The sequence below is a fragment of the Hydractinia symbiolongicarpus genome, chromosome 8, assembly GCF_029227915.1.
Source record: "Hydractinia symbiolongicarpus strain clone_291-10 chromosome 8, HSymV2.1, whole genome shotgun sequence".
Taxonomy (NCBI): Eukaryota; Metazoa; Cnidaria; class Hydrozoa; order Anthoathecata; family Hydractiniidae; genus Hydractinia; species Hydractinia symbiolongicarpus.
The window spans coordinates 12,310,946-12,337,615 of record NC_079882.1 but is presented as its reverse complement, the minus strand read 5'-3'; the positions used below and the strand labels follow the sequence as shown (position 1 = coordinate 12,337,615).

Genomic DNA, 26,670 nt, shown 5'->3' with positions numbered 1-26,670 from the left:
ACAACACTCATTTGAAAAGAAAAGATAAGCGAAGCTTAATTATATTATTAACTTTTTTTAATATATATTTTTTTAAATTCGTAATATATAATTCCAAAGTATTAATTTCTTCCACGTGTAAATAAAATGTTATATATAACATCTTAAAGTAATACATCAGAACTCACTAATACTGTCATTAAAATTTTTATAACTAATACCTCTACGGCCTATATATATATTATATACTTTTATATATTATATTTATTTTTTAATTTATAAATTTCTCTTTGTACAACTTTCTCGTATACACTTTTTTTTAAAGTTTTTCAGTTGCTAAGGGCTAATATTTGGGTCAAAACTTTAGCAACTTCTACGAAGCTGGTCAGGCTAAAAATGAAAAGATAAGCAACTAAGGCTTTAACCCGAGCAATCTAACAAGCTACGAAACAGTTTATTAAAAGAATAAAAAGCATTTCTTTCCTATAGGGTACAAAATTGTATGTGTAAGCTAAAATCTTGTAAAATTTAAATATTATCATTAGGTTTTAGCAATCTTAAGACTGAAAATGTATATACTCAATAAACGAATGATAGAATAGAAACAACAACAACAGCAACGTTTCTGCAGAAGTCACATTAGCAAGCATTCGTCACTCTGTCGGTCATCATTATTAGTCCCAGCAAGTTGTCTGCGCTCATCTTTCCTGCGTTCATTCTTTCTTGCTTCAGCTACAGCGCTCACAACTCCTACAGCTGCCGTAACTCCTAATGCCACAGCTCCAACTGCAATAGCTCCACCTACAAATTTCCCAACTGATACTGTACTTCCATTTGCTGGTTTGCAATTATCATAATCATCATCACCGAAATCACCATCATCATCATCATTATCATCGTCTGGAGGAATCATCATAGGTTTATATCGACGAACTACTTGACTGCAACTAGTACCACTATCACTTTCAGGATTGCATTCCTTCTGCATAAAATATTTTCGAATTCCCTCTGGATGAGTGACACAGTTGGTTGTGATATCTTTTAGGACTCGTTTTAATCGTCCCTCGATGTTTCTCATTGTTGAAGAGTTAATATTTTCAAATAAGTTACATTCAGAATCAAAGTAGAAGGGTAAAAAATGCTCCTTTACACAAACAAGTAACTTCTCCAGGCACTCTATAAAAAATTTATCAAATTGTTTTTCATGCCATTTGTCTTCCAGCGTCAACATTACAAGTGTTTTCAAATAATAGCTCGACATCTTCACCCATGGGGCACCTTGCATATCGCGAAATCGCTTTAAAAGTTTGATCACCTTCTTGGCACAGCTGTTATCATAAATGATTTTTCTTTCACGTAATGGGTAGGATAAACGCCACATCTTTTCGTCACTACTATGAGGTTTTGGTACTAGAAATACTTGATCAGATTGAAATTGAATTACAGGCACCAAATCCACATCTATGCTCAAACCATCTGCTTCATCTGCTAAGATATTCAACGTAGTAGCAGGTCCAGTTTTCATGATTTTAATTGTTATGTTTCCCATACCAGGCACATATAGTTTTCTTTTCCTGATAACGTTTGATCTCGCTTTGACAGCCACGCCATTGAACCAGCTTTGTAACTTTTCAGGGCGGAAAACATAATACCCAGAAGTGGGTACAAAAAAATTCTCTAGTTTTTTATAATCATTATATCGAGAGTGAGTCCGTGGCATAAGCAAATCAAAGGACTTTTTAGAACATAGCAATGCATATCCTGGAACTACTCCGAATGTTTTACCAACGGTGGAATCTTTATCATAAAAGCAAATATCATTACTGTACGAAAATGGTAGCTTCAACACAACATTCAAATCAAACTCTGTGGCTTCACCAACTCTTAGTCTGTCATAGAACGAACCGGTATAAAATATATTTTGATATAATGATTCAAAAAGTACGTCTTCTTCTCTCATTGCATTGATGAATGTGTCCTTGACCACCTCAGTAACAATCTTTTTTGCTCTTTTTGAGACATCGTCATCAAGTGAAATTGTTTCAGCATAAACATGTAATGGGTAGGATAAACGCCACATCTTTTCGTCACTACTATGAGGTTTTGGTACTAGAAATACTTGATCAGATTGAAATTGAATTACAGGCACCAAATCCACATCTATGCTCAAACCATCTGCTTCATCTGCTAAGATATTCAACGTAGTAGCAGGTCCAGTTTTCACGATTTTAATTGTTATGTTTCCCATACCAGGCACATATAGTTTTTTCCTGATAACGTTTGATCTCGCTTTGACAGCCACGCCATTGAACCAGCTTTGTAACTTTTCAGGGCGGAAAACATAATACCCAGAAGTGGGTACAAAAAAATTCTCTAGTTTTTTATAATCATTATATCGAGAGTGAGTCCGTGGCATAAGCAAATCAAAGGACTTTTTAGAACATAGCAATGCATATCCTGGAACTACTCCGAATGTTTTACCAACGGTGGAATCTTTATCATAAAAGCAAATATCATTACTGTACGAAAATGGTAGCTTCAACACAACATTCAAATCAAACTCTGTGGCTTCACCAACTCTTAGTCTGTCATAGAACGAACCGGTATAAAATATATTTTGATATAATGATTCAAAAAGTACGTCTTCTTCTCTCATTGCATTGATGAATGTGTCCTTGACCACCTCAGTAACAATCTTTTTTGCTCTTTTTGAGACATCGTCATCAAGTGAAATTGTTTCAGCATAAACATCTGTTAAAACTTGAATCATGGATGCCATTGCATGTTATGCTTATCTAAACGACTAATTTATCTTCGTAATGTTATAATTAAAACGTAGATTTCTAATGTTATTCTTTATGGAACACCTGGCATGATAAATTCTAAATGTTTCAGAGTTTTATAATACTGTAAATGTAAAGATTCACTAAATTCAAAATATTTATTCAAATTTAAAAAAAATAAATATTTACAAGAAATATCGAGAATTAGGAAAAAAATATAAATTAACAATATTTGTTTTTCCATTTGATTAAAGAAAAATGCCATTGAGTTGAGTTTGCCCAGCTTTGCCCAAATTGATGTAAAAGTATGTATAAAAATTATGGGAATAATCTTAAAAAATCCATCACATGGTGAATCAAATCGTTTTAATTTCACTTTGGGTGTAGAAATCCTCTAATTGAGAAAAATAGATTTTATTTTCAATGTAGGCGACATATTTTCATGTATTCTAAAGTATTTGTTTTTTGAAACGCAGAGGTGGTCAATATGTCTTATCAAATTCAGCACAAGTTCTAAATCCAAATACTTTAAGGAAAGGATAATGGTCAGTCATCATAGTGTCTAGTCTGACGTGAACCTCAAGTTGGAACTTAAAACACTATTCAACTTCTTACTGAAAACTTTACCAAGCACCATCAGAAAAAAAACATTTGTCAAAAAAAATAATGAAATAACAGGTGGAGTGAATATTTTCTAAGTAACATAGACTTAGAATATTAAAAAGTTGATAATAAAAAAAACTCACGAAAAATACATTGTATTGTTTGACTAACAACAGAAATTTGTCAAGCTGTTTCATTCGAATTTTTAAATTCGATTTAAAACAAAGTAATCAACAAAATATTGTATGAAATACATTTAAAAATATATTTACAACAAAATAACTGCAAATCCATAACAGAAGCGAATAGACAAAAGCACAAAAATTGTTGAAAAAACAAATTAATTCTTTTTCAGAATTCTTTGTCACCTCTGGTTACCATTTGTGTAGATTTTTAATGCTTTTTCTTTACGATAGAAATTAGTCCCAGATGTTTTTGTCCTAAGAAGAAAATTCATTGTTTTCTGTAAATTATTGAAGACAAAGGGTAAAAATATTAAAATTCCAATATAATTTCATGGAAAATACCTTTTACTTTCTCTGTTTCTAATTTCTCGTCTCTCATTATCTGTCAATTTTTTAATAACTTCATTACCATCTCTGAAAAATTAACGTTGTATGAGCAAACAAGGGAATGAACAAAAAAACAAACGAAAAAATGCACGCACGCGCTTACGCTTACGAACGCACGCACCTAGGAAGGCACGCACTTAGGATGGCAGGCAGTTAGGAACGCACGCAATCTCAAGTACCTGTAGTAGATCACCGCACCATCATCATTTATTCCCATAGAAAGTTCTCCCAATTTATTAGCAACTGGATTCCATTCTAGCTCGTAATGTATGTCGAGAACTGATACAGTGCAAGGAAAAACACCTCTACCCTACATCATAGCAATAAAAACATTATTAACTATATTGCATAGTCACAAATAGATAAATACTTCTTGTAATACCACTAATTATTTAGAAAAAAAAGTAAACGAACCTTGGCTATATGTATAAATTCTGCATTTATCCCACTTTTTTCTTGAAGCTAAACAAGTTAAAAGTATATAAAAGAACAAAATTAGAAATCTCTTTTGTTTCTTCTTTTTCTTTATTCACACCTGCTTTACTTAAGTTCCTTCTACTCATGGAGGTATAACAGAAAAGAAGAGACGACTCGCAAAGCGAAAGACACCGCTTTTTATTGAAAGATGTGTCCTTTGAAACTATGCGAAATGCAAAATTCACTGGATATGCACACATCGCAGCACACTTGCCGAGACGGCGCAAAGAAATGACCCTGGGTCAGACTGATCTGTTCTGCTATTTGATTGGCCTCTCAAATTCCCGTTAATAATGAAAATAAATTAATTTATGCGTAAAAGATACAGTGTAAAAGTAGATGTCCGTTAATTCGAACACGCAAGGGGTTAAATCATTTCGAATTAAGCAGCTCAAAATATAAGACTTTATTAAACAAAACTCAAGGGACTTGGTAATTTGTTCGAAATAACGAAAAGTTCGAATTAAGCGGCATTCGAATTCACGGATGTCTACTGTACTCTCTAAAATTCGACTTCCAATTATTCTAACATCTTCTTACTACATTTCTATTCAATTTCTTCGATTAACCCATTTATAAAGACTGCGATCGTACTTTTTCTTAGCTACTGCTATTTCAACATAAGATTTGAAAATTAACCCTATTCAGGCCAGGCCTTTAAGAGGCTCCTTAAGTCCAAGGTGGTCTGGGAGCATCCCTCACATGTCTCCTAAAAGGGGAGAACCACAGAAATAAAATTGTGTATGCAAACATTGATTGACGTCATCACCTTTCAACATTCTTCATCATTTACTCAATATTTTACTCAAAACATTGCAGGTCGTTTAAGGACGAAGTTAAAAAAAAACATAGGGTATGGCACAGAAATATTTATGTTCAAACAATTACAAAGACGAAATTAAAAACTTTGATTTTTTATCGAAGAGGAAATATTCTTTATATTTTTAAGAGGTATATACGAAACGTAACTAGAAGGGGGCGAGCCCCCTTCCCTCACCCTAAAGTTGATGACGTCTTGAAAAAACCTTTAAACCACAATATTTCCCACCCACCCACCTATCTTAAATATGAGACAGGTTTAAACTCTGAATCTGTTTAAATGTCACATCAGGGTTGAGTTGCAGCACAAATATGGTTACCTTTTGCTTTAACGTTTTTATCTTTGTGTCTTTATACAAAATAACTTCTTCAAATTCATCTAATGTGTATTTAGATGGATTCCATCGCTTAACAAAAATGCTGAGATAATCATCACTAACAATTTGGTCGGGTTCTAAAGTTAAATAAATAGTAGTTTCATTAGGTGTACTTTCTTAAGTTAGAGCAAAACATTTCAGAAATAAAACCCACCTGTTAATATTTCAACATACATTTCTGAGGTGTAACCAACAACTATATCTTTATCGAAAACGTATTCATTGGGGTATATCCTACCAGGGCTTTTGTAGCACTTTTTACGAATGCGCACTCTAAAATTAAAAATATTCATCATCTTAAATATTTTCTACATGGCTATTTTATGTATCCATTTGTTAGCAACTGACTTATTCTGCAAATAGAATATGTATATGTTTTCAATTATTCGTAACAATACGAAAATTTTAGCGTCTTTTAGATTTATTCAATTGAGCCACAAGTGGTTGCAAACTGTTTTTTAACAATGTTGTTGAAGCAAGGAGGTTTGGTTGAAGATAACGTTATAAGATTGTTTTAATAAGAGCTTTATTGGTGATCGCCATGGGGCAAAAACAAACAGTGCCTTCAAAGACACAATTTTTGCAGGAAGAAAATTTGATGGAAATAAATTTGGCTGAATTGGCGAAATTTAATTTGAAGGAAAAAACATTTTAAATTTGGCAGAAATCTAATTTGGCAGAGAAAAAAATTAGTAATTTTGGCAAGAATTTAATTTGGCGGATGACAAAAGCTTGTGCTAAACAAAAAAACATAAAAGTCCATTTTTCTTTCTTTCTAATTATAAGTCACATGGATCTATGTATAAGTTTCAGATAGTATTAAAATATTACCTTTCTAATGGAACATGGATATTTTGCTTCTCAAGTTCTGGAGAGATTTGAGTTTCTTTAAACGTCCTCACACTTAAGTTAGTCCCAACAATACCTTCCATTAAAAACTTCGTGTGCTGGAAAATCAAAAAATTATGAACATTAGAAGAATTGTGCTCCCAAAGGACTACATTTCACCCTATCATACAGAGTGAACCTGATTAAATTATTCTTCATTGCAATATAATTAAATGTTATTAATTCAAATGTATTATTTTTATAAATACTGTACCTCTTTTTTATTGATCTCCAACAAATATATTTTAATTCTAAATTCTCCATGTTTCAAAGCTCTACCAAGCTTTATGATAATCTACGAGGCGAATGGGTAAAATAAAAAAATTAAAACACACATTAGGATATAGTGGTTGCCTCTTTAAACTAAACTTACTTTAGTGTCATCTAAATAAGATGTCAATTGCTCATCAAGTCGAGTACATTCGAATTCTTGATTATTAGAATATAATCTGTATACCTAAAATGTAAAGGCCAAATTAAATTTCTAACCAAAACAAATGTACATTCGATAACCAACAATCTTTTAAAGTAAATAAGAAAATGTCTTCCTTTATATATATATAGTTCAAGCAGGAAGGAAAAAGAAAAATTACTTTTGCATCTTAATTACTTCTAAGTTTGTTTAGAAAACTGTTGCATGGACATCCTTGGTTAGACACCTCCGTCTTTTTAATTAAAATTAGATCCTTTACGTAGCTATCTAATTAATTATAATAGACGTTGTCCTGTTCACAATGACACTGCACTTATTTTGTGGTTAATTTGAAACGTAATCTTGTAACTTTTCAAGATATGCAAAAAAGTGTTTAAGGAAGAAAATTGACAACCTAAAGCTGAAAAAGTATTTTAAATTGTTATCCACCACACTAAAAAGACCCATGATGAGAACAAATGATACCTTTTGCCTGAAAAGATGTTAGGTTAAAACTGTGACTCAGAATTGAGTGTTTGAAGTCAAAGAAGGTGGATTTAAATTCGAGTTCAACTTCCATATCAAAACCATTGAGCAGTTTCAGTAATATAACAAACACACGAAACGACGAACTTACCCTGAATAAATCCGCTTTTATATCGATCTCGTTTTCAATCTTATCCTTTAGTTCTTTTAAAGTTATTCTCTTGTCAATATTAAGTTGGAGAACTAAAATAACCCAGACATAAACACTTTAAAAAATGTCATTAAAAAGCTTTCCTATAATACCTTTCATTAACGAATTTTTCATTTAATTGTAAATTTAAACTGAACAGACTGTTGATAAGAAATCGATTTAGAATTTATAAAGCGAACTCATATTGTATTAAATTTATGTAATTAAGAGATGACAATAGATTGGAAACAGGAATCGACACTGCAAACAATTTGTACCTACCTACAAGAAAAATGATCTAATTATCTATATATAAACAAAATGACATAACACAAAATCTAGACCTTTACTTATAAGTCTTTTTTCCCCTTGGAAGGTTAACAACAGCAGCAAATAATTACGATTGTACATATTTAGGAAATTATACCTTTTTTCGTGTGATTATTTTCATCTTCAAATGGCAATGTAACTTTTAATTTGATAGTATGATTAAATATATCTAATTTTCTGTAAAAGTTGGAATTCTTAAACTCCAGGAGTCTATCTTCTTCAGACAGACCTTCAACAAATACCTATACATAAAAAATAAATAAAAAATACGGTAAAAACTAAGTTTTGGAATAATTGCATTTTACATTTAAAGCCTCTACATTCCCATCTCTGAAATAAATCAATAAATCAATAAATGAATGAATAAAGGAAAAAATAAATGAATAAACATAAATAAGAACTTCAAAAAATGACAAATAAAAATCTTCTTTATTAAAAAATGTATTTTGAACAGCTTGTTAATCTCACTTTTTGATCCATCACCAAAGAAATCCTTTCGTTCATTCAAAAATAAGGAAGATATGAAAAATCTATGCATTATTTTTCAATTTAGGAAAGGTATACAATCATATACCCACGTCTCTACGCATGCCTAAATAAATTTGACATATTTTTTAACTCCTCAACTATGTCTTGTCACATTTGAATATGTGACAAATCCTATTATAAATAATCACAACTACTAACAAGACAAAAAAATGTATTAAATTAGATATAACTGAAATAACATTTAATCTTTAAAAATGAGATTCTCAACAAACTACATGTCTACTATGCTCTCTTCTATGATTGGATAGAACTTATGAATGCAATAACCATCACATGTCATTGCTAGGAAAGTAATCTGTGGAACACAGCTATATTACTCGACCAGGACTGAAAAAAAAAGCTTTTCCCCCTAATGTTTTAGAAGTTGATACCAAAATTTAGTTAAATAGTATAAAAATATATATATATTTATTCATCATTGAGAATACTGTATTAATCCATCACCTTTGCACTTTTATAGAATCCATCAAGTTTTAGCGTCCTTCTTGGATTCTCTAGTAAACAAAAATCGTGATATTCTTTCCATATTGCTACTCTCATGGTCTCGGCTGCCAAACCAGTTTCCTACAAGATATGAACAACTTTAGCAAATGTAATGTCTCAAAGGTTAAGGTGAGGTAAATTACAGAGCTCATACAGCTTCTAATCTTTCTTTTAGTTGCTGCGTAGTGTATGTGAGCGGTACATGAATTGTTCGGTGGTCATCAAACTCATTTTCCTCAAGATCAATAAGATATACTTTTAATGTTGTTCCTGAAAAGTAAAAAAAATAATATTTGTATGATTACATGAAATAAAAACAGGTGCTTAGAACAGGTTAATTTAACAGGTAAAATTACATTTAATAAAAGAAAAAAAGTCTAAATGGTGATGTAAAAGATCGATGAAACACAGGAATAACATGTATAAACAGATAGATACCACACCTCCTGGCTCATAAACTTGAAATTGCTGTTCCTTCTTCCTACATTCCAATAAAATATCAAAGCCATAACTCATTTTGACACCATTTAAAAGTTTTTGTATTGGCGTGTCTTCTTCTCCTTCATACGATCTTTCAAAAGATCCATAGTAATCATCATATTTTACAAGGCGACATTGAGACACAGGAATCACATTTTCTAACTCAAATGTCTAAGAAAGGATAGTGGAAAGTGTCTTTATTACATCCTGAATAAACAATACATTACACTGTAGAATAAAATAAGAACAACTTACCTTCCAAGCAATTTCAGTGGCCTCTTTTAAAGTCCTATCTTTATGAACTTCTAACTTGGCCTCCATTTTGCTATGATTGACAGGGTGATAACATAATAGCCGTATCTACAAACAAAACATGCAAGTTTTACTGCATAACAAAGAAACATATTTATTTCATGTTTTTTCATACCTTGCATAAATTCTTTTGTCTTTCCCTTTTAGAATGCTCATCTTCTTCATCTTGTAATATACTGTTACACAAATTAGTAAGGGAAGCTGTCCATTTAGATTTTTTTATAAAATTCTTGTTTCTCTTTTTATCTATCTTACGATACATCAACATGTAAGCGTTTGTAGAACTAAATAAAGAAATATTGCATGAAAGAACAACTACTTTTTTACTGAGGATTTGATTAAGCGTTATTAAAGATCAAGAAAGTTGTGAAGACATTTTTACCTAGAATAATTGCTAGAATAAAAGCCAGTACGAAATTTGTCATCTCCACCATAAGACTTAAGTATGTCTTCTTCAGATACCTGTAGAATAAAAAACAAGCAATTTTTCTAAAAACGCAAAGGAAAATAGTTTTCTTTCTTGATTCATGTCAAGTTCAACAAATTCATTCTTAAGAGAGAGTTAACCACGAACTGTGTGGTGTGGTGTTATAAAATAAAAAAGTAATAAGCACTACACTTCATGACGTTTCGGTTTTAAATGAATTTTTGGAAAAAAACTTATTTTAACTTAAAAAAGCAAGAAATTTAGTTTCCTCAGATAGCTTTCAAAATTTTGCAACAGATTATGATGAGGTTTAAACTTTATACAATAAGTGAATATTATAAATATAAATATTAACATGTCATGAACAAGCAGGTTTATGCTATAGGTTGTGTGTCGACACTGTGAAAATAACTCACTAAAAAAGATTTCCTTATGATTAAGAAATCAGAATAAAAAAAGAACAAGAAAAGTATGGGGGTGAGATGTCCCTTTAAAAGCATTGGTAGCAGTAATAATTTTGAAAAAAATACCTCTGAAACATATTGATCATTAAAACAATACCATTTCTCATCATCAAACGATCTACACACAAATAAAAACAACAATTGATTACATTACATTATTATCTGCAGAATAAATAAATACACCAACTACCAACAAGATTTACCAACACTAATGTTGCTTGACTACTCAAGCAATTACTGTTTATTATCTGTCATAAAAAATATAACATACTTGATGTAAGCATAGTAATGGCCGCCTAGTGCACTTCCTGAGTGAATCAATATCGAAAACAACTCATATTTAAATTTATTCTAAAAATAAAGAAATTAAAACTATCACATAGAAAAAAAAAGAATAAAAAAGTAAAGAACTTTGGTATAGCTTGATCCAATCATAATTTTAAGTATCAGTAAAAATCTGCTTACTGCCACTAATAAAAAGTTAAGAATGTGTTACGGCTTAATGCATATACCACATTTGCATATGAGAAATAAATAAATCTGTTATCCAGAGTTTTTATCTGATACCTACTTCTTCTCCATAAACATTCCTGTTTTACTAAAATGATTTCCTATTTTTTTGATTTTAGAGAATGTTTTATTTAAAGACAAGAATTCTTTAAACTCTTTCTTACTTTTTTCCTCACAGAAAAACTTTTACAGGACGTTGTGTCAGGACTATCTTGATTTGAACAAAAACGTTTAAATAGTGTGAATCCCTGGTGGGACGAAACGTATGTAGATCTTATTAGATAAATACTTTCATGCACAGTAACAGTTATACTTATAATTTGGTTCTATAGTAGAAAATATATGACAATTTTATTATTTTCATCAAAATCAAAAATAAAGGTTTTATGCTTGAATATCCATTTATTGATGAGTATTCTTACTTTCCTGAACAATTGTCTGGCTCAATTAGCAAATAATTTTTAAAAGTTAAAATATCTATGGAAGCATTAAAACTTGTTCATTGTAGGTCATCTCAATTTAGGTCATCTTCATTAGATGGACAGTTGATTTAGTGTATTAAGGTTTATGTTTTAAGCAACAGAACTAAATAATATCTCACATCGAATTCTACATCATCATCACCATTATCATCATCAGTGCTTGATATATCTCCTTTTTCTTCAATATTGTCAGCTAATTCCTTAAGCAGCAAATCACCAGTTAACATTTATAAAATAAGCACTTATACACAAGTTAACAACAAACCTTCTTACCTCTTTGTTATGCACATAGTCACTCAAATCAATAAAGAATGGAAAGGTCAACCTAAAAGAAAATCAGATAGAATATGTTCACCGCTTATAAGAACTTAATTTTATAAAAATTAGACAGCCCTTAAATAATTTATAGCTTGCTGTAACATAGTCGACCCTAACAATTTTTGACAATTAATCTTGCTGAAAAAATTTGTGCATTGCCTAATACAAGGCAAGAATAAATATTTTATTTAGCCACAACAACAGCAAATAAATATTCGATTAAGCAGTCTCAATTTTTTTTTCTTTTCTTAATCATTTTTGCACATGAAAACTAGCTACAATTCCCAGAGACATTTGGGCAGTAGTATCAGCCTAGGTGCTCCAAAGAGAACTCAAGCTACTAAAAACACCATCCAATATTGGTGACAACACACTCTTTCCATGTTGGCAAAATAAACATTTAGTTGCTTTGCAGTTGTAAAATAGCATTGTGCAGTATTTCTTATAATTTGTATTTCTTTTTCACATTTAGGTTACAGAAAACAAAATAATAACTTAGGGTGGCATTATGAGCAAAACATAAAGAGACACACTTACCTATCATGTAACTTAATCCTTTGTAATGTGTTGTAGTCAAATGTAAATCTTTTTAGTTGAATTGTGAGTAAATATGGAAAGCTTATGAACTTCAAACCCTGTAATGATAAATATTTGGAAAATAAACAGCATGAAGTCAAAAATTGGATTTTTAAGCAAACAAACATGTTGAATATTACATTCTTATTTAAAATATAACAATTTGTGGAGTAAGTATAGAAGGAGGATTTTTTATTTCAGGTTTCCTTTATTATACATAAAACTGCATTAAGAACATTCACTTTCACAAACAGAAAGAAATAGTGCACCAATCTGAGATTAAGAAAGATTAGAAAGGTTACTACAAAGCAAAAATCATATAAAACGACACACTATAAAAACATGTACACATACCTTATGTGCATCTTGTTTCGAGTCACATTTGCTACAATGATACTAAAAAATAGTAAACATAGTTGTTAGCCTGTGGAAAATTGATACAAATGTCCCACATCCTATTTTGTGCATGAGCGTGAAGTAATGAAATTTACTTGGATGGGGATTATTACCGTAATAGCAGGTGTAAGTACAATAGCGTTTTTAATGACAAAACTCTCAGTTTTGAAATTGGCTCACAGACAAACGGAGAGTATTGTAATACAGAAAATCTATTAATTACTCACAAATTCTGCAGTTTATACATTAATATGCAAGTGAAAAAAATCTACCTGATTATTTTCATTAAGAGTCTCAGGAGTGACAAATGCTTCCAATGCTTTCTCCTAAACAATTAAAACAAGATATGCTGTACTGTTGTTAAACAGCTATATAAATAAATTGAAACTTTAAACAAAATTCTAAGAAAAACCAACATCGACTCGACTTTGTTGTTAGTGTTAATAAAAAGAAAACACATGGAATTGTTGTTAAGCAGCTATATAAATAAAAAGAAAACTTTAAAAAAATTCTAAGGAAAACCAACATCGACTTTGGTCTTAGCGTTTTTAAAAATTAATCAATATGCTGACAGATGGTAACAAATATTAAAAAATTAAAAGAACTTGGACAACAAAAAGACAAAATGATAATTCATTTATGACAGGGTATCCCAATTTTAATAAATAAATACCTGTGTTCACAGTAAAGGTAATGTGAAAAATACAACGGGACAATGTCTCATAACTAAGGTTACTCTATAGAGAATTATTAATAATCAAGATTTTAGGTCCAGCAGACACCCATACTTTTTATTAAAAGTTTACATATTTCAAAAGCACTTCTAAATTTCTTTTATAAATATGTAACATACATTATATAAAATTGACCTACTAAGTTTTCATGGGGTTCTTTTGAACCAAACGGTCGAACATCGAGAGATATATCCAAGTAATTATCACGTCTTGAATTCTCATGGCTGCACTATATAACATACATTAATATATAAGATACAATACCATTACTGTTTTATTTCAAACATTGTGGAGTTATTTGTATACTTACATTTAAGCATTTAACATAATCTTTCATTTCACCTTGATAAAGTTGATTAATCAAGTCACCCTAAAATAACCATGCAGTATTTATTTGAAAGAAACTAAAAATAATTTTTTAACTATGATAAAACAGATATTTTTTTTAATTTAAAAAATTGTATGTGGGTGGCTGGGGAGGGGGCTAAAAAGGGGGATTTGGAGGGGCTGTGATATCACAGCGCCTACTATTACAGCCCCCTAAAATATAAAGATTCTCAAATAAAGTGTTATGACGTATCTCTTATAATTACTGCAAAGTCATAAGACTCAATAAAAGTTCAAAACTATTTGTCTAAATGCTGTTGGACGATTCGCACATGTAATTCTAGTAGGCTTAGAATTTATAAAGATGTAAAATATAACATCAATATTTATCAATCTGGTGTGATAATATAAGCAAGAGTATTGCAAACTTTTTTTCATCTTTATCACGCAGTATGTTTAGAAAAGGCTGTCTCTACTTTTCAAAGATAACAGTATATAACAAAATATAGCAATGCTCATATATATATTTTGTGGCAATATTAAAACTTTATACTCAAGCTTCATCACAGTTTTACTAAAACAATTTCGACAGTTAGGAGTATTTTACCCCTTGAAAACAAAAAGTTATTACAAAAACATTAAAACATTTGACATAATGTTGAATGTTGAAATCCTGTAGGCTGAAAGAGGTACCAGTGCCTTAAATTAAAGACAAATGTAAAACAACCAAATTCTATGATTTTTATACAATCTGGAATTTCCTGACTTCAGCTTCCCTTCAAATTTCCAAGACAATTTTGGGGTACAAAAAATAAAAAATTACATACTTGGTCTGTGTTTTTTAATGTTTCTTCTAGCGCATCAAACATAACACGGCACAATTCCTGAACATCATGCTGTTGCCAAGCTGTTAATAGAATATAAATTTAAAGCAGTGAAAACAAAGATAAAAAAAACTAGCCGTGAACACTTCAAATATAATAAACACAAACACGAATACCTTCACTGCTATCCCATCCAAAACTTTTTGTTAAATCAGTGGTTTCAACAGCACGCTTTTTACTTGTCTATAATAAAAATAAAATAAATAAGCAAAAATTTAAACGACACAAAAATCAACAGTTTTTTGTGTGTGTTTTTATTTTGTTTTTGTAAACCTTAGTATGTTGGTAAAGTTTGTATCATATTTAAAAATACAGGTTGACAAGTCCAAAAGGAGCTAATATAAACAGTCATGAAAATTTGCAACAGCATACAGCAATTTCGTATTTATGGTAGGTATATGCCACTGGTTTTGCAACAACAAAAAATAGCTGCTGTTAAGAAATTTTTTCTGTTACAAGAAAAATCATCGAGAATTAATCAACTACATACCAGGAAAATTAATTCACCTAGCTGATACAAAAAGAACAAAGTAATTTTTCATGAAGAAGAATTTAGTAAAAATAATTTTTAGCTATTTTACAATGGGTAGCCAATGTTTTTTTAATTCTTATGTTATCTTTCAAGTTTATTTTAATGTAAAAAATGTTAAAAAATTGATTGCTATAAGTTTAAAAGTCAAGAACAGCAATCAAAAAATATTTTTATAATTGCTGTCACTGATACCTTTTTTTGAAAAGAATAATCTTTCAAAACTTTATTTGGTAAAAACGAGTGGGAAAAATGGCTTCCAGAGCAAAATGAAATAAATGACCCCTGGTTTTACAATTGTTACCGAGAAAAGATAATCTGCCGTGAAAAGATAGTCTGGGGCCAGGTTGAGGGACAGATTGAGACCACAAATAAAATGGTAGATCATCGTGGTATAATGCAGCTTATGTTTTGTTAATATATTTAACACTTTTACAAGCCTATCAATAAGGTTACAATAATTTAGACAGGATGAGCAACCTTAATAAATAGATGCAGGTTGGTCGCTCCCTTTATAAACGCATATTTTATTACAAAATCTTTTTCTGTTTCATCTTTTTCTGCAAATAATAAGAAAGATAACATTAATTTCCATGTGAGATCAATTGATATTGCTTAACCAGGCAAATTTTTTGTGGAATTGGTGGAGCAATTAATGGCTTAGCTAGTTTCCTTACTCTCGGAATTGGGCCATTGCTCTCCCCTTATTAATAGGCCTGCTTTTACACCACTTAGGGGCTTCTATAAAGTGAATTAAAAAATCAAAAAAATTGCAAGCACAATTCTCTAATGGATGCACGCATGCAATTTGTAGCGTGTGCTTTGTTTTCTTTGTGGAACTCCCTGAAAAACTAAAAAATTTTTCCACATCTGAATACTTTTTGAATACATAGATTTGTTGTGGTATTTGCAAGCACAAACTTAAAGAGTAAAATATAAATATAGTCTGTGGCATATATACCTCTAATTTCAAGAATAACTTCTGTAATTGGTACGGAATACTCTTTGACATATCAGTTTTACTTCCTTTGTATCTCCACCTAATGCAATTATATCATGCTATACCAGATATTATATACAACTACAAAAAGCTTGGTTTCCATCTGGTGTTAATCCCCATTGATCAGATGCCTTAATTAAGTTACTCTTGTTAATGCCTAATGAAAACACACTAAACACTCAATGCAATTAATGCCAAGGTTGTAAACAAGCAAGACAAAATTGATGTGAATAATGGATGCGGACGGTGAATGGAAACCGAGCTTGATGGTGAAAAAATAAACAGTGTACAAAAATATTAAGATGAAAAAAGAGACATGTTGTGAACTTAGTATGCTGTTACTATAATGAATTGCTGACACTGCACATGATAAAATTATCCCTATTTTTACAGAAATTGGAATCAAGTTGTGGATGAAAACTTTGTCCCTGTAACTGCTCAATTATTTAAATTTGTTGTCATTTGTAGTAGATTTAGATGTTTCTGAACTTTAAGTTCATTCAATCTGACCTCTGTTAAATACCCTTAAAATGTTAAAAGACCTTTGTAGTTACATATAATTTTTCAGCTTTTAATTTTCATGAATTAGTTACCGAAGTTACCTACAATCTTAGTACAATATTTCTTAAAATTGTGCTTCTTATGAAAATCATGTACTAGAAAGCACTGCATATGCTCCAAGTTTAACAGGATAATTAAATGAACTGGCAAGCTTTACATAACAATCCCAAAAGCGCAACATATAAAAAAATTTTAATAGAGAGCTTAGTATGCTAGAAAAAATATTTCGTTGAGCATCCTTCAAGACCACCAGGGTTGATTTTGCTGGATTTCTTGATTTATTTTTAGATCATATATATTAATCTTAATACTAAACTTACCTATACAATGCATTTCGAAATTCTGGTGTCATAAATAAAGTTTGTAGCAAACTATTTAAATAACAAGTCATTGCTTGATTAACCAAACCAACAAAACCTAAAATAAAGCAGTATCTTACTATAATTTGACATTTAAAATTGTTATAAGTACATAAAGGATGTTTACACATACCAGTGCTTGATTTTATCGAAGTTGATGATGATTGTGATGAATAGGAATAAGATGAAAATGATGATGTTGATGATGATGAAGATGGCAGGGCAAATTTATTGTCTATTGAATCATTTCCTTCCAGTTGAAAGAAGGAGGCAGCATATGATTCAACATCTTCAGATTCCTTGAAGTGAATAAACAGTACTAATTATAACATTTGTCCCAAAATGTCCGTCGGTAGTTCGTATAAATCGGATCAAAAACTTAGTATTGATTTATTAAATCTTTCATATCATTTTATTTTTAATACGAACTTTTTTCATATAAAGTTTGTAGCATTTAAAATAAACTTTGTATTTAAATAGAATCATTTCAAAGAAGTTTGTATAAAAATTTCTTATACAAAGTTCGTTTATTAGCCTTAATTGGACTATTATCTATAGTCTTTATTTTGACATTTTTTCAGCAATATAAAGTTCGTTTTGTTATCCGAAGTTCTTTTATTTTTATTAGACTTATTATCTAAGGTCTTTGGGGATCGTCTCCACGGCATCGTAGAAAACGAAAAGATCGCCATAGATCATTTAAAAATCATGAAAACGGGATTGTAGAAAGCAAAAAAATTGCTGTAGTTTGTTTAAAAATCATGAAAACAGGATCGTAGAAAGCAAAAAGATCAATGTAGTTTGTTTAAAAATCATGAAAACGGGATCATAGAAAGCAAAAAGTTAACTATATATTATGTAGATTGAACCTATAACCACGCAATATGCTAGTCTTTTTAAAGAAGTCAAGCACGTTTATTTTACTTCTTTTGTTTCTGGTTTCGTATCGAAACAATTAAGCGCAATTACGCTGATACGTTTGAAGTTTGTTTTAAGTTCGTATAGCAATTTCCTTAGTTTAAAGTGCGTATCATTTATTTTCGTATTTCAAAAAAACTTTGTTTAATTCTTGTTTCTGGTTTCGTATTGAAATAATTATGCACAATTAGGCAGTCCTTTGAAATTTGTTTCAAGATCGTATAGCAATTTACTTCGTTCAAAGTTCGTATCATTTCTTTTTGTATGATAAAAAAAACTTTGTTTAAGTTTTATCATGTAATTAAAAAGGTTCGTATAAACTTTATTTGATTTTTCATTTTAAATGAAGCACTTCGTATGACATTCGCTTAACGAAACGAAGTACTTCGTAGCGTTCGTATAATTATACAAAAAAAAACATACAAATATTTTGAGACGATCCCATATTATATAGCATAATTATTAATAACCTAAGAACTGTACCTAGTTAACCTTCAACTCAATTTGAATTTTACTTAAGCAAAACTGGGTTGCATAGACAAGATTATTGTCAGTATTATGTTTAAAAATGTTGATTCTAAAGCTATGGTTATTGAATTTTGCGCATAGTTATGTCTGTAAATAAGATAAATAATAAAAACTAGTCAAGGCCTGTGGAGAAATCCACTTAGGCAGATGGAAAATGGAAAAATAGGTTGTTTTAGCTCTTATTGAAGTCAGCAGTGCGGATCCCAAAAAATAGTTGCAAAATTTGACATAATGTGTAGAAAAATAATGCATATAGGATCATATGTTTTCAAGGAACGCCTAAGAAGATATAAGGGTTTAAAAAATTTGCTGACGTCAGCAAAGACCCGTCCATTTCGAAACGGATTTGGGAACCCAGGTTTGGGAAACTTACTCAAATTGGTTCCTGGTGGTCCCTAGTTACCCATGCAGTAAAAAATCACTGACGTCACCACCTCGTTTCCAAATTATTTGGCCTCAAAATTTTCAGTGCAATGTTAATATACTTTCCTTTGATGTCAATATTATTTTAACATTAAGTTTGGCAAATTACAGAAAAAATTTATAGGTGATGTTTTATAAACTTTATCAAAGAAAAGTGCGAAGAATATAATCCACTTTGCAAAAGTCGCACACAGACAGACAGAAGCTCTGTATTATTATAGAAATAGTGGGGGCAAAACTTTGTTTCTCATCATTTCAGAACAAAATACCGGAATGATCCGAACAAGCGCCCTGGGCACATATTAAATTTTTGGATTTTTTGCATGAGCGCTTAATCGAGGGGGGCGCCTAAAAAAAGATGAGCGCTTATAAATTTTTCCTAATTTTGTACAAATTAAAGACAACGGTAATTTTCAATATTTTTATTCTTAAAAAAATAAAACTGAACAAAAGGATAACAACATAAAGTTTAGTCTTTCTAGGGTTCCCAATATAAGATAAGCCGCTTATTCGAGGGGGGGGGGGGGCGTTTAAAAAATGCTGGGCGCTTAATCGGATCATTACGGTATGGCAATTTTTAAGCTTCTTAGGGTTGTTTTCTTGTCATTTCAGAGCGGAATGCAGTAATTTAAGTTATTTTAAAACAAAATACGGCGATTTTTAAGCATTGGCGCTGTGGTTTAGTGGTTATAACTCTAGAAATTTGTGCTGGGGACCAGGGTTTTATTCCCCTTGGCGATTCAATATGGCAAGTGAATGTTACCATAGCGCCGGGGTAACCCAAGCCATGTGAGGGAAATTGGGAAGATGGCATACTGCGTGGGACATTGCGCGGACCTTAATTGGGTCTGCATAGCTCAAAATGAGCATTAAATACTCTAGGACTCCCAATCTAAGCCATAGGCCCTCCTGGAAAAAATAGACAGGGTATATCCCTCAATATACTAGCCATATAAAATATGCACATCATTGCAAAAAACGAAATATGGGGATTTTAAGGCGTTTTTCTTTTCGTTATATACAACTCTTCTCAAGTGAAACAGGCTTTTCGTTCTTAAACTTTTAAAATGCGATCTAAAAAAGCTTTTCTATCGTCCCTTTTCATTCCTAAACTTTTAAAATGCCATCTAAAAAAGCATTTCTATCACCGCTTTTCATTCTTACACTTTTAAAATGCAATCTAAAAAAGCATTTCTATCGCCGTTTTTTGTTCTTACACTTTTAAAATGCAGTCTAAAAAAGCATTTCTATCGCCGTTTTTTGTTCTTAAACTTTTGAAAATGTGATCTAAAAAAGCATTTCTATCGCTGTTTTTCGTTCTTAACTTTTTAAAACACGATCTAAAAAATAATTTCTAACGCCGTTTTTTGTTCTTAGGTCGAGTATCTGAACATTAAAGGAATGTTTTTATTTCGTTTGTTTCCAGGGGGCAAATTGTAATTCTTGTTGAAATGTTATAAGAAAATTGTTTGCGCGATATTTTAAAACTTACGTATATATATGTGCGAAATATAACATTTAGCTTTGTGTGAAAAGAAATAAAATTGCATGCACGCTTTCGTAACACACGAGCATCAGAGAAAACATCACATTTTCTAATAAAAATGGTTTAACATGACTGTTCGTGAGTATAAACAATAGATACTTAAATCTTTGTTGATCTCTTGACAACTACAGCAATTAAATACAACAATGGGACACAAGCAGTTCACATGGGTCTAGTTGATGAATCATGTAAAAAATCAATTTTTTGTGATATCTGTAATTCCTGGATACATTTTCAAAACTGGTCTAGACTTTCAGTATCAGAATTTGATGCCTTATCTCACAATTCTAGTAACTGGGCTTGTCCAAAATGTTTGGACAGGACATTACCATTTTTTGATTCAGAACATCTGTCAAATTGTAAACCAAAACCAACCCCAAATTCTACATCCCGTATTAATGAAAATGTGAGATCCCTTCTTTCTGATCTTACTAGTATTGTTCATAGCATGGACAACGATGCTGACAGTATCAATTTTCATACAACTAGTTGTAAATACTATGAATGTGAGGACTTTAACAATCTTAATCTAAATCCAAGGTCGCTCTCAGCTTTTCATCTTAACATTGCCTCAATGGCTAAACACTTTGATGAATTTAACACCCTTTTGGCCCTTTTGAGACATGAGTTCTCTTTTATTGGTATTACTGAAACCCGCTTTATCAAAGGCTCACCACCAACTTTCAATTACCATATAGAAGGTTACCAGTGCTTATCCACCCCCACTGAATCCTCAGGAGGAAGGAGCTTGTTGTATATTTCTGACCAGTATAATTTCATTCCTCGTACAGACTTGGATGACATTATGTACCAATCTAAATACTTGGAATCAAGTTTTGCAGAGATGATCTTGCCTAACACAACCAACTTAATTGTCGGTAGCATTTATCAACATCCTTGTATGTCAACAAAATCCTTTAATCGTGATTTCTTAAAACCCTTGCTCAATAAAGTCAGCATTGAAAAGAAACAAATCCTTCTACTGGGGTATTTTAATAAAAATTTGTTAAAACTCAATGAAGATGCAGAACTCTCTGCCTTCATTGATATACTCGGCTCCCACCTTATACTTCCCCAGATCTTATTACCAACAAGAATAGCAGTGACTTCCAAGACATTAATTGATAATATTTTTTTCTCTGTCACTGGTCAACCATCAATCTCTGGTAACCTTATTCACATGATCTCTGATCACCTGCCTCAATTCTTTATATTACCTGACCAATTGACTAACAACTTAGAAAAAAATATTCAATACCAAAACTGGTCCAAATTTGACGAACATAATTTCATTTTAGATTACCTGGATATTGACTGGGGTGTTGAGTTTAATAGTCCTGGACCAATTGACCCAAACAGCTGTTTTGACATTTTTAATTCTAAAATTCAAAAGCTTGTTGACAGACACGTTCCCACAGGCAGGCTCACCAAAAGGCAAATCAAAACCCAACAAAAACCATGGATTACTTCTGCCATCATAAAATCCATGTCTAAACGTGATTTTTATTTTCGGAAATTCACTAAAGCCAAAGATCCAGATTCTAAATCAGAGTTCCGACAACTTTTCAAACGCTACCGAAACATGATTGTCAGCTTATGCAGACAAAGTAAAACAAACCATTATACCAATCACTTTAACCTTTTTTCAAATAACATGCACAAAATTTGGGAGGGTGTTCGTAGCATTATTTCTACGAAACCGTCGAAATCTAATATTCCTACCTCCATTCAGGTTGACGGTAAACTTGAGACAAACCAGATTAATATTGCCAATAGTTTTAATGACTTTTTTACATCCATAGCAAATTCTATTAGGAACAAAATTCCACCTACATCCAAGAGGTACTCTGACTACCTCAAAAACCCAAACCCAGACTCAATTTTCTTATCACCTGTTACCCAAGAAGAAATCATCACGATTATTGGCAACATCTCTCCAGGAAAATCTTCTGGACCAAACAGTATTCCAATCAAAATTCTAAGATTGTTGGAAAATGATATTTCCAAACCTATATCAATTTTGATCAATCTTTCGTTTGAATCTGGTATCTTTCCTAGATCTTTAAAAACATCCAGAGTGGTGCCTGTTTACAAAAACAAAGGTTCTTCTATAGATGTGTCAAATTACAGACCAATCTCATTATTGTCAAACATTGAGAAAATCTATGAAAAGGTTATGTACAACAGAATCATAGGCTTTCTCAACAACCATGATATCCTATATCCCAAACAGTTTGGATTCAGAAAACAGCATTCAACATCACAGGCTGTGCTTACTATAGTTGAACGCATTAGACATTGCCTTGACAAAGGTGAGCTTGCCTGTGGAGTGTTTGTCGACTTACAAAAAGCTTTTGATACTGTTGACCACAAAATCCTTCTATCCAAGCTAAATCACTATGGTATTCGGGGAAAAGCAAATGATTGGTTCAGGTCTTATTTAACTGGTCGTCTCCAGTATGTCTCAATCGGTGAATTCAAATCTCAACTTAAAGCCATTCTACATGGTGTGCCTCAAGGCTCTGTTCTTGGTCCGCTGCTGTTCTTGTTGTATTTTAAATGATCTGCATAATTGTATCAAATCGTCAGAGACCTATCATTTTGCTGACGACACTCATCTGCTGAAATTCTCAAAATCACTAGAATCCCTTTGTAGAGGGATGAATGCTGATCTTAAACGCCTTGTGTGTTGGCTTAACGCCAACAAAATATCACTGAAGTCCAGCAAAACAGAGTTTCTTGTATTTAGATCCCAATCTCGTAGGCTTGAATTTTTACCTTTTTTGATTCTATGCGGTAAGTGCATTTATCCTAGCGAAAGTGTGAAATACCTGGGTGTTCATGTTGATGAACATCTTTCCTGGAAGTATCATGTCTCATCTGTGGCTACTAAACTTCAAAGAGCCAATGGGATGTTATCTAAAATTCGTCACTATGTTCCCCTAAAATCCCTGCTAAACATTTACCATGCTATCTTTAGTTCTCACTTAAGCTATGCTTGCCAAGTATGGGGCACTCGAGACACTACAGTAGCCCACAGAATACTTACCCTCCAAAAGGCTGCCCTTAGGCTGATCACCTTCAGTGAACCAAGATCCCCATCTTTGCCTATATTTGCAGAACTTGGAATTCTTAAATTCTTCGACCTAGTTAAAGTCCTTAACATTCAATTTATCCACAAATTCCTAAACTCTAACCTCCCATCTGACACACTTACCTCACTTAAATTTGATCGAATCTCACACTCTCATGAAACTAGATGTAACACAATTGGTTTGCTTATTGAACCAACAGTTAACACATCGACGTTTGGATCTTTTTCATTCTCTAGAATCTCCACATTACAGTGGAACAATCTGCAAAGAAATTATCCTAATACTAACCTCACAAACTGTAAATTAAGCACAATCAAATCCCTAGCTACAAGTTTCTACATGAGTCAATACATCAACTAGCTTTCCTCTTCATTATTTTGCCCATTATTTTTTTCTATTTGACTATATGGTACTGAATTTTCATTTATACTATAATTATAATCAATAATGCTTTTTCATTTTAATCTTTGTAAACTTACAGTATTTACTGACATATGAAAATATTTCACCTTTTTCTTGGTGGCTTTCTCCTTTGTTTAGCCTTGGCTATCGGGAAAGTCTCCTTCCTAATTGCTAATTTATTCTTTTAGTAATGTAAATTGTCATTTCTTAGGTAAATAAATGTTTACTTACTTACTTACATGAGCTAATTAAATTTTGTGAACAAGACATAAACTCTATTGTTTTCAACATGCAAAAATAGCTCATGTATTTAACAATAGTTTAACAATAACAACGAAAGTTCTGACGCTACCCAAAGCTCATGCGAAGGTGACAACTATCGTGTACATGTAAAGTTACATTCAGACAGTTTATATTTTTCACAATATATTTACAAGAAATTTCAAGTATGTTAACGATGGCAATGTTACTGATTGGTGGTAACTTTGCTCCTCCAATAATGCTGATGTAAGTCGAATCTGTTGCACTTAGTTTTTGTTTTCTCAAGAGTGCTAAGTACTTGGTGAAAGAAATATCTGAAATATTTGTTGAAAGTAAAAATTTGTAAAGTTACCTGTGGTACTGGAACAATAGTGTCAACTATCATGGTAACTGGATCTTTGCCATCTTTTTGCTTAATCATGAAATCATTTCGTTTAGCACTTACATCCTTCAACAGGTCATGCAAAGTGTCTTCACATTTATCATCTATTAAAATTTCCTCCTCTTTTATCAAATAGCTTAACAAAAATGTTTCATATTTATAACATGTTTTTTGTGATACAGTTTCATATAAATTTTTCACAGTGGTATTTCCAGGCAAATTCAAATGAAATTTGTTACTTTTCCAATTAGTAGTTGTTTCATCTCGGAATACACACAAATAATGTGGAGCAGGAACATCATTTCCAACAATAACAGCTAACTGACCTTCAGCAGGACTTGGGGACATACCTTTTAAACCATAAAGTTGTTTAATGTATAATTATACAACCTAAAAAAGAAATTTAAAAAATAAAAATACCATTTAATAAAAATAGCACTTCAAGTTCAGATACTTCTATGTTGATGAAGAACTAAGCCAGAAAAAATTTGTAACATTAATTATTTGCTGATGCTTGGAATGCTGAACTACAATGCATTTTATGCAACTGGAAATTCATTTAAATTAAGTTACAGACTTCATGTTTTTTATATTATGGAATTTTTGTAATAGGGCGTAAAGTTTAAGCCCTGTACCTTGGCTCCCCTGTCAAAGTAAAGATTTAGTGGCAGCTATCATTCCTTCTTTTTGTTTGTTGTGTTTCCATTCAATTCTCGTTTTTCTTGGTTATTTTATGCTGGTAGCAAAAATAATACATTCTTTTTGTTAACACATTTCAGTTATATATAATGAACTTTTGAATGAAACCAGGTAAAACAGTTTTGTAATATTTTTTACTTTCAAAAAAAATATTGGCAAATAGTTAATTGTTATTGTTAACTTCTTATAAGTAAAGTAGCTTGTACAAAAAAAAACTAAAACTAAAATAGAATGGGTACATCAAAAGTGTTTTTAAAATTGGTAGCTAAATATTCTTTTTTTCAGACATCAGAATCAGACTTATTTGCTTTTATTTTTAGAAAAAGCAATTGTTTATTTTTTATTTCTTCTTGTAGTTATGTATGGAGTCTCTTCTATATTCTTTTCAAACAAGCATATACTTGGAAGGCCTATCAACTATCTTCTCTTCCCCTTGAAAAATTTGAAACACTTTTCTTTAATGAACTCACTTTTTGAATAAATGACCAACCACCCTTGTTTATAGTTCTTTTTTGTCTTTTTGATAAATATAAGAGATGACGCTGAAAATCCCTAGAGACGAGGGTGAATAAGTGACATACTGGCTTGTATTCCATTATTGTTTAGCTAGGCATTCCTTTATCTTTTTAGATAGCTAGCTACACACTTTTTTAACAGAATACAAAATGTAAGCAGGCTGGTCATTATTCTTATTTTTAGCTATATTGTTCTAAACATTCAATTAAGAGAAAAAGCATGTAGTTTGCTTGGTGACCCTTGTGGTAAACCAAAAGAAATGTTGCCAAAGAAAAAATACTTTTACCTCCTACTTTCTTATCTCAAGCTGAAAGCTGGGGATTTCTTCCTAGAAAAACCCGAAAATGTCTTAACGGGAAATCGGACAATAACGAGACATTTCCGCCCACTGGTTGCAAGGGGCGCCTACAAACTTTTAAGAAATGTGACAGGCAGCATTTTATATCTAAATAAATTAGTATGAGCTTGTTTACTTGGGTTATGGCAGCCTAAAATATTTCAATTGCACTAGAATAAAAGAATTGGGAGATAACAAGGCGGTAACCTCATTCCGCATTTTACCACATCGGGCAACCTTTTTATTTTTCTAAATG

The 26,670-nt window shown here is 31.5% G+C and overlaps 1 protein-coding gene across 2 annotated transcripts; it reads right to left on the bottom strand.

Moving 5' to 3' along the window:
- Positions 1-3,595: 3,595 nt before the first annotated feature.
- Positions 3,596-26,463, bottom strand: LOC130655196 (ubiquitin carboxyl-terminal hydrolase 47-like). 2 transcript variants are annotated; one of them, XM_057457927.1, is made up of 33 exons: positions 26,364-26,463; positions 24,833-25,252; positions 17,441-17,606; positions 17,269-17,365; positions 16,349-16,427; positions 14,975-15,041; positions 14,802-14,881; positions 13,958-14,017; positions 13,787-13,876; positions 13,186-13,239; positions 12,872-12,913; positions 12,479-12,576; positions 11,897-11,948; positions 11,743-11,823; positions 10,903-10,982; positions 10,698-10,749; positions 10,123-10,202; positions 9,856-10,024; positions 9,684-9,788; positions 9,392-9,599; positions 9,103-9,218; positions 8,910-9,029; positions 8,014-8,158; positions 7,548-7,639; positions 6,872-6,955; positions 6,713-6,793; positions 6,442-6,557; positions 5,765-5,883; positions 5,554-5,687; positions 4,352-4,399; positions 4,117-4,247; positions 3,893-3,964; positions 3,596-3,805 (listed from the first exon to the last, which is right to left on the bottom strand). In XM_057457927.1, the coding sequence occupies exons 2-33, from the start codon at positions 25,208-25,210 to the stop codon at positions 3,730-3,732; spliced, it is 3,372 nt and encodes a 1,123-aa protein (XP_057313910.1). In that variant the 5' UTR covers positions 25,211-25,252; positions 26,364-26,463; the 3' UTR covers positions 3,596-3,729. The 2 variants fall into 2 exon arrangements, with proteins under 2 accessions (XP_057313910.1, XP_057313911.1); XM_057457928.1 differs by lacking the exons at positions 17,441-17,606; positions 26,364-26,463 and having other exon boundaries at positions 24,833-24,908.
- Positions 26,464-26,670: the final 207 nt, after the last annotated feature.

What these genes read in the sequence shown, in the direction of transcription:
- LOC130655196 (XM_057457927.1), bottom strand. Translation starts at nt 25,210, where the DNA reads ATGTCCCCAAGTCCTGCTGAAGGTCAGTTAGCTGTTATTGTTGGAAAT. An exon ending in TAAAAGAAAGATTAGAAGCT is followed by an intron (nt 9,030 to 9,102) that starts GTATGAGCTCTG and finishes CATATCTTGTAG; the next exon opens with GAAACTGGTTTGGCAGCCGA. An exon ending in CTTATTTAGATGACACTAAA is followed by an intron (nt 6,794 to 6,871) that starts GTAAGTTTAGTT and finishes TTCGCCTCGTAG; the next exon opens with ATTATCATAAAGCTTGGTAG.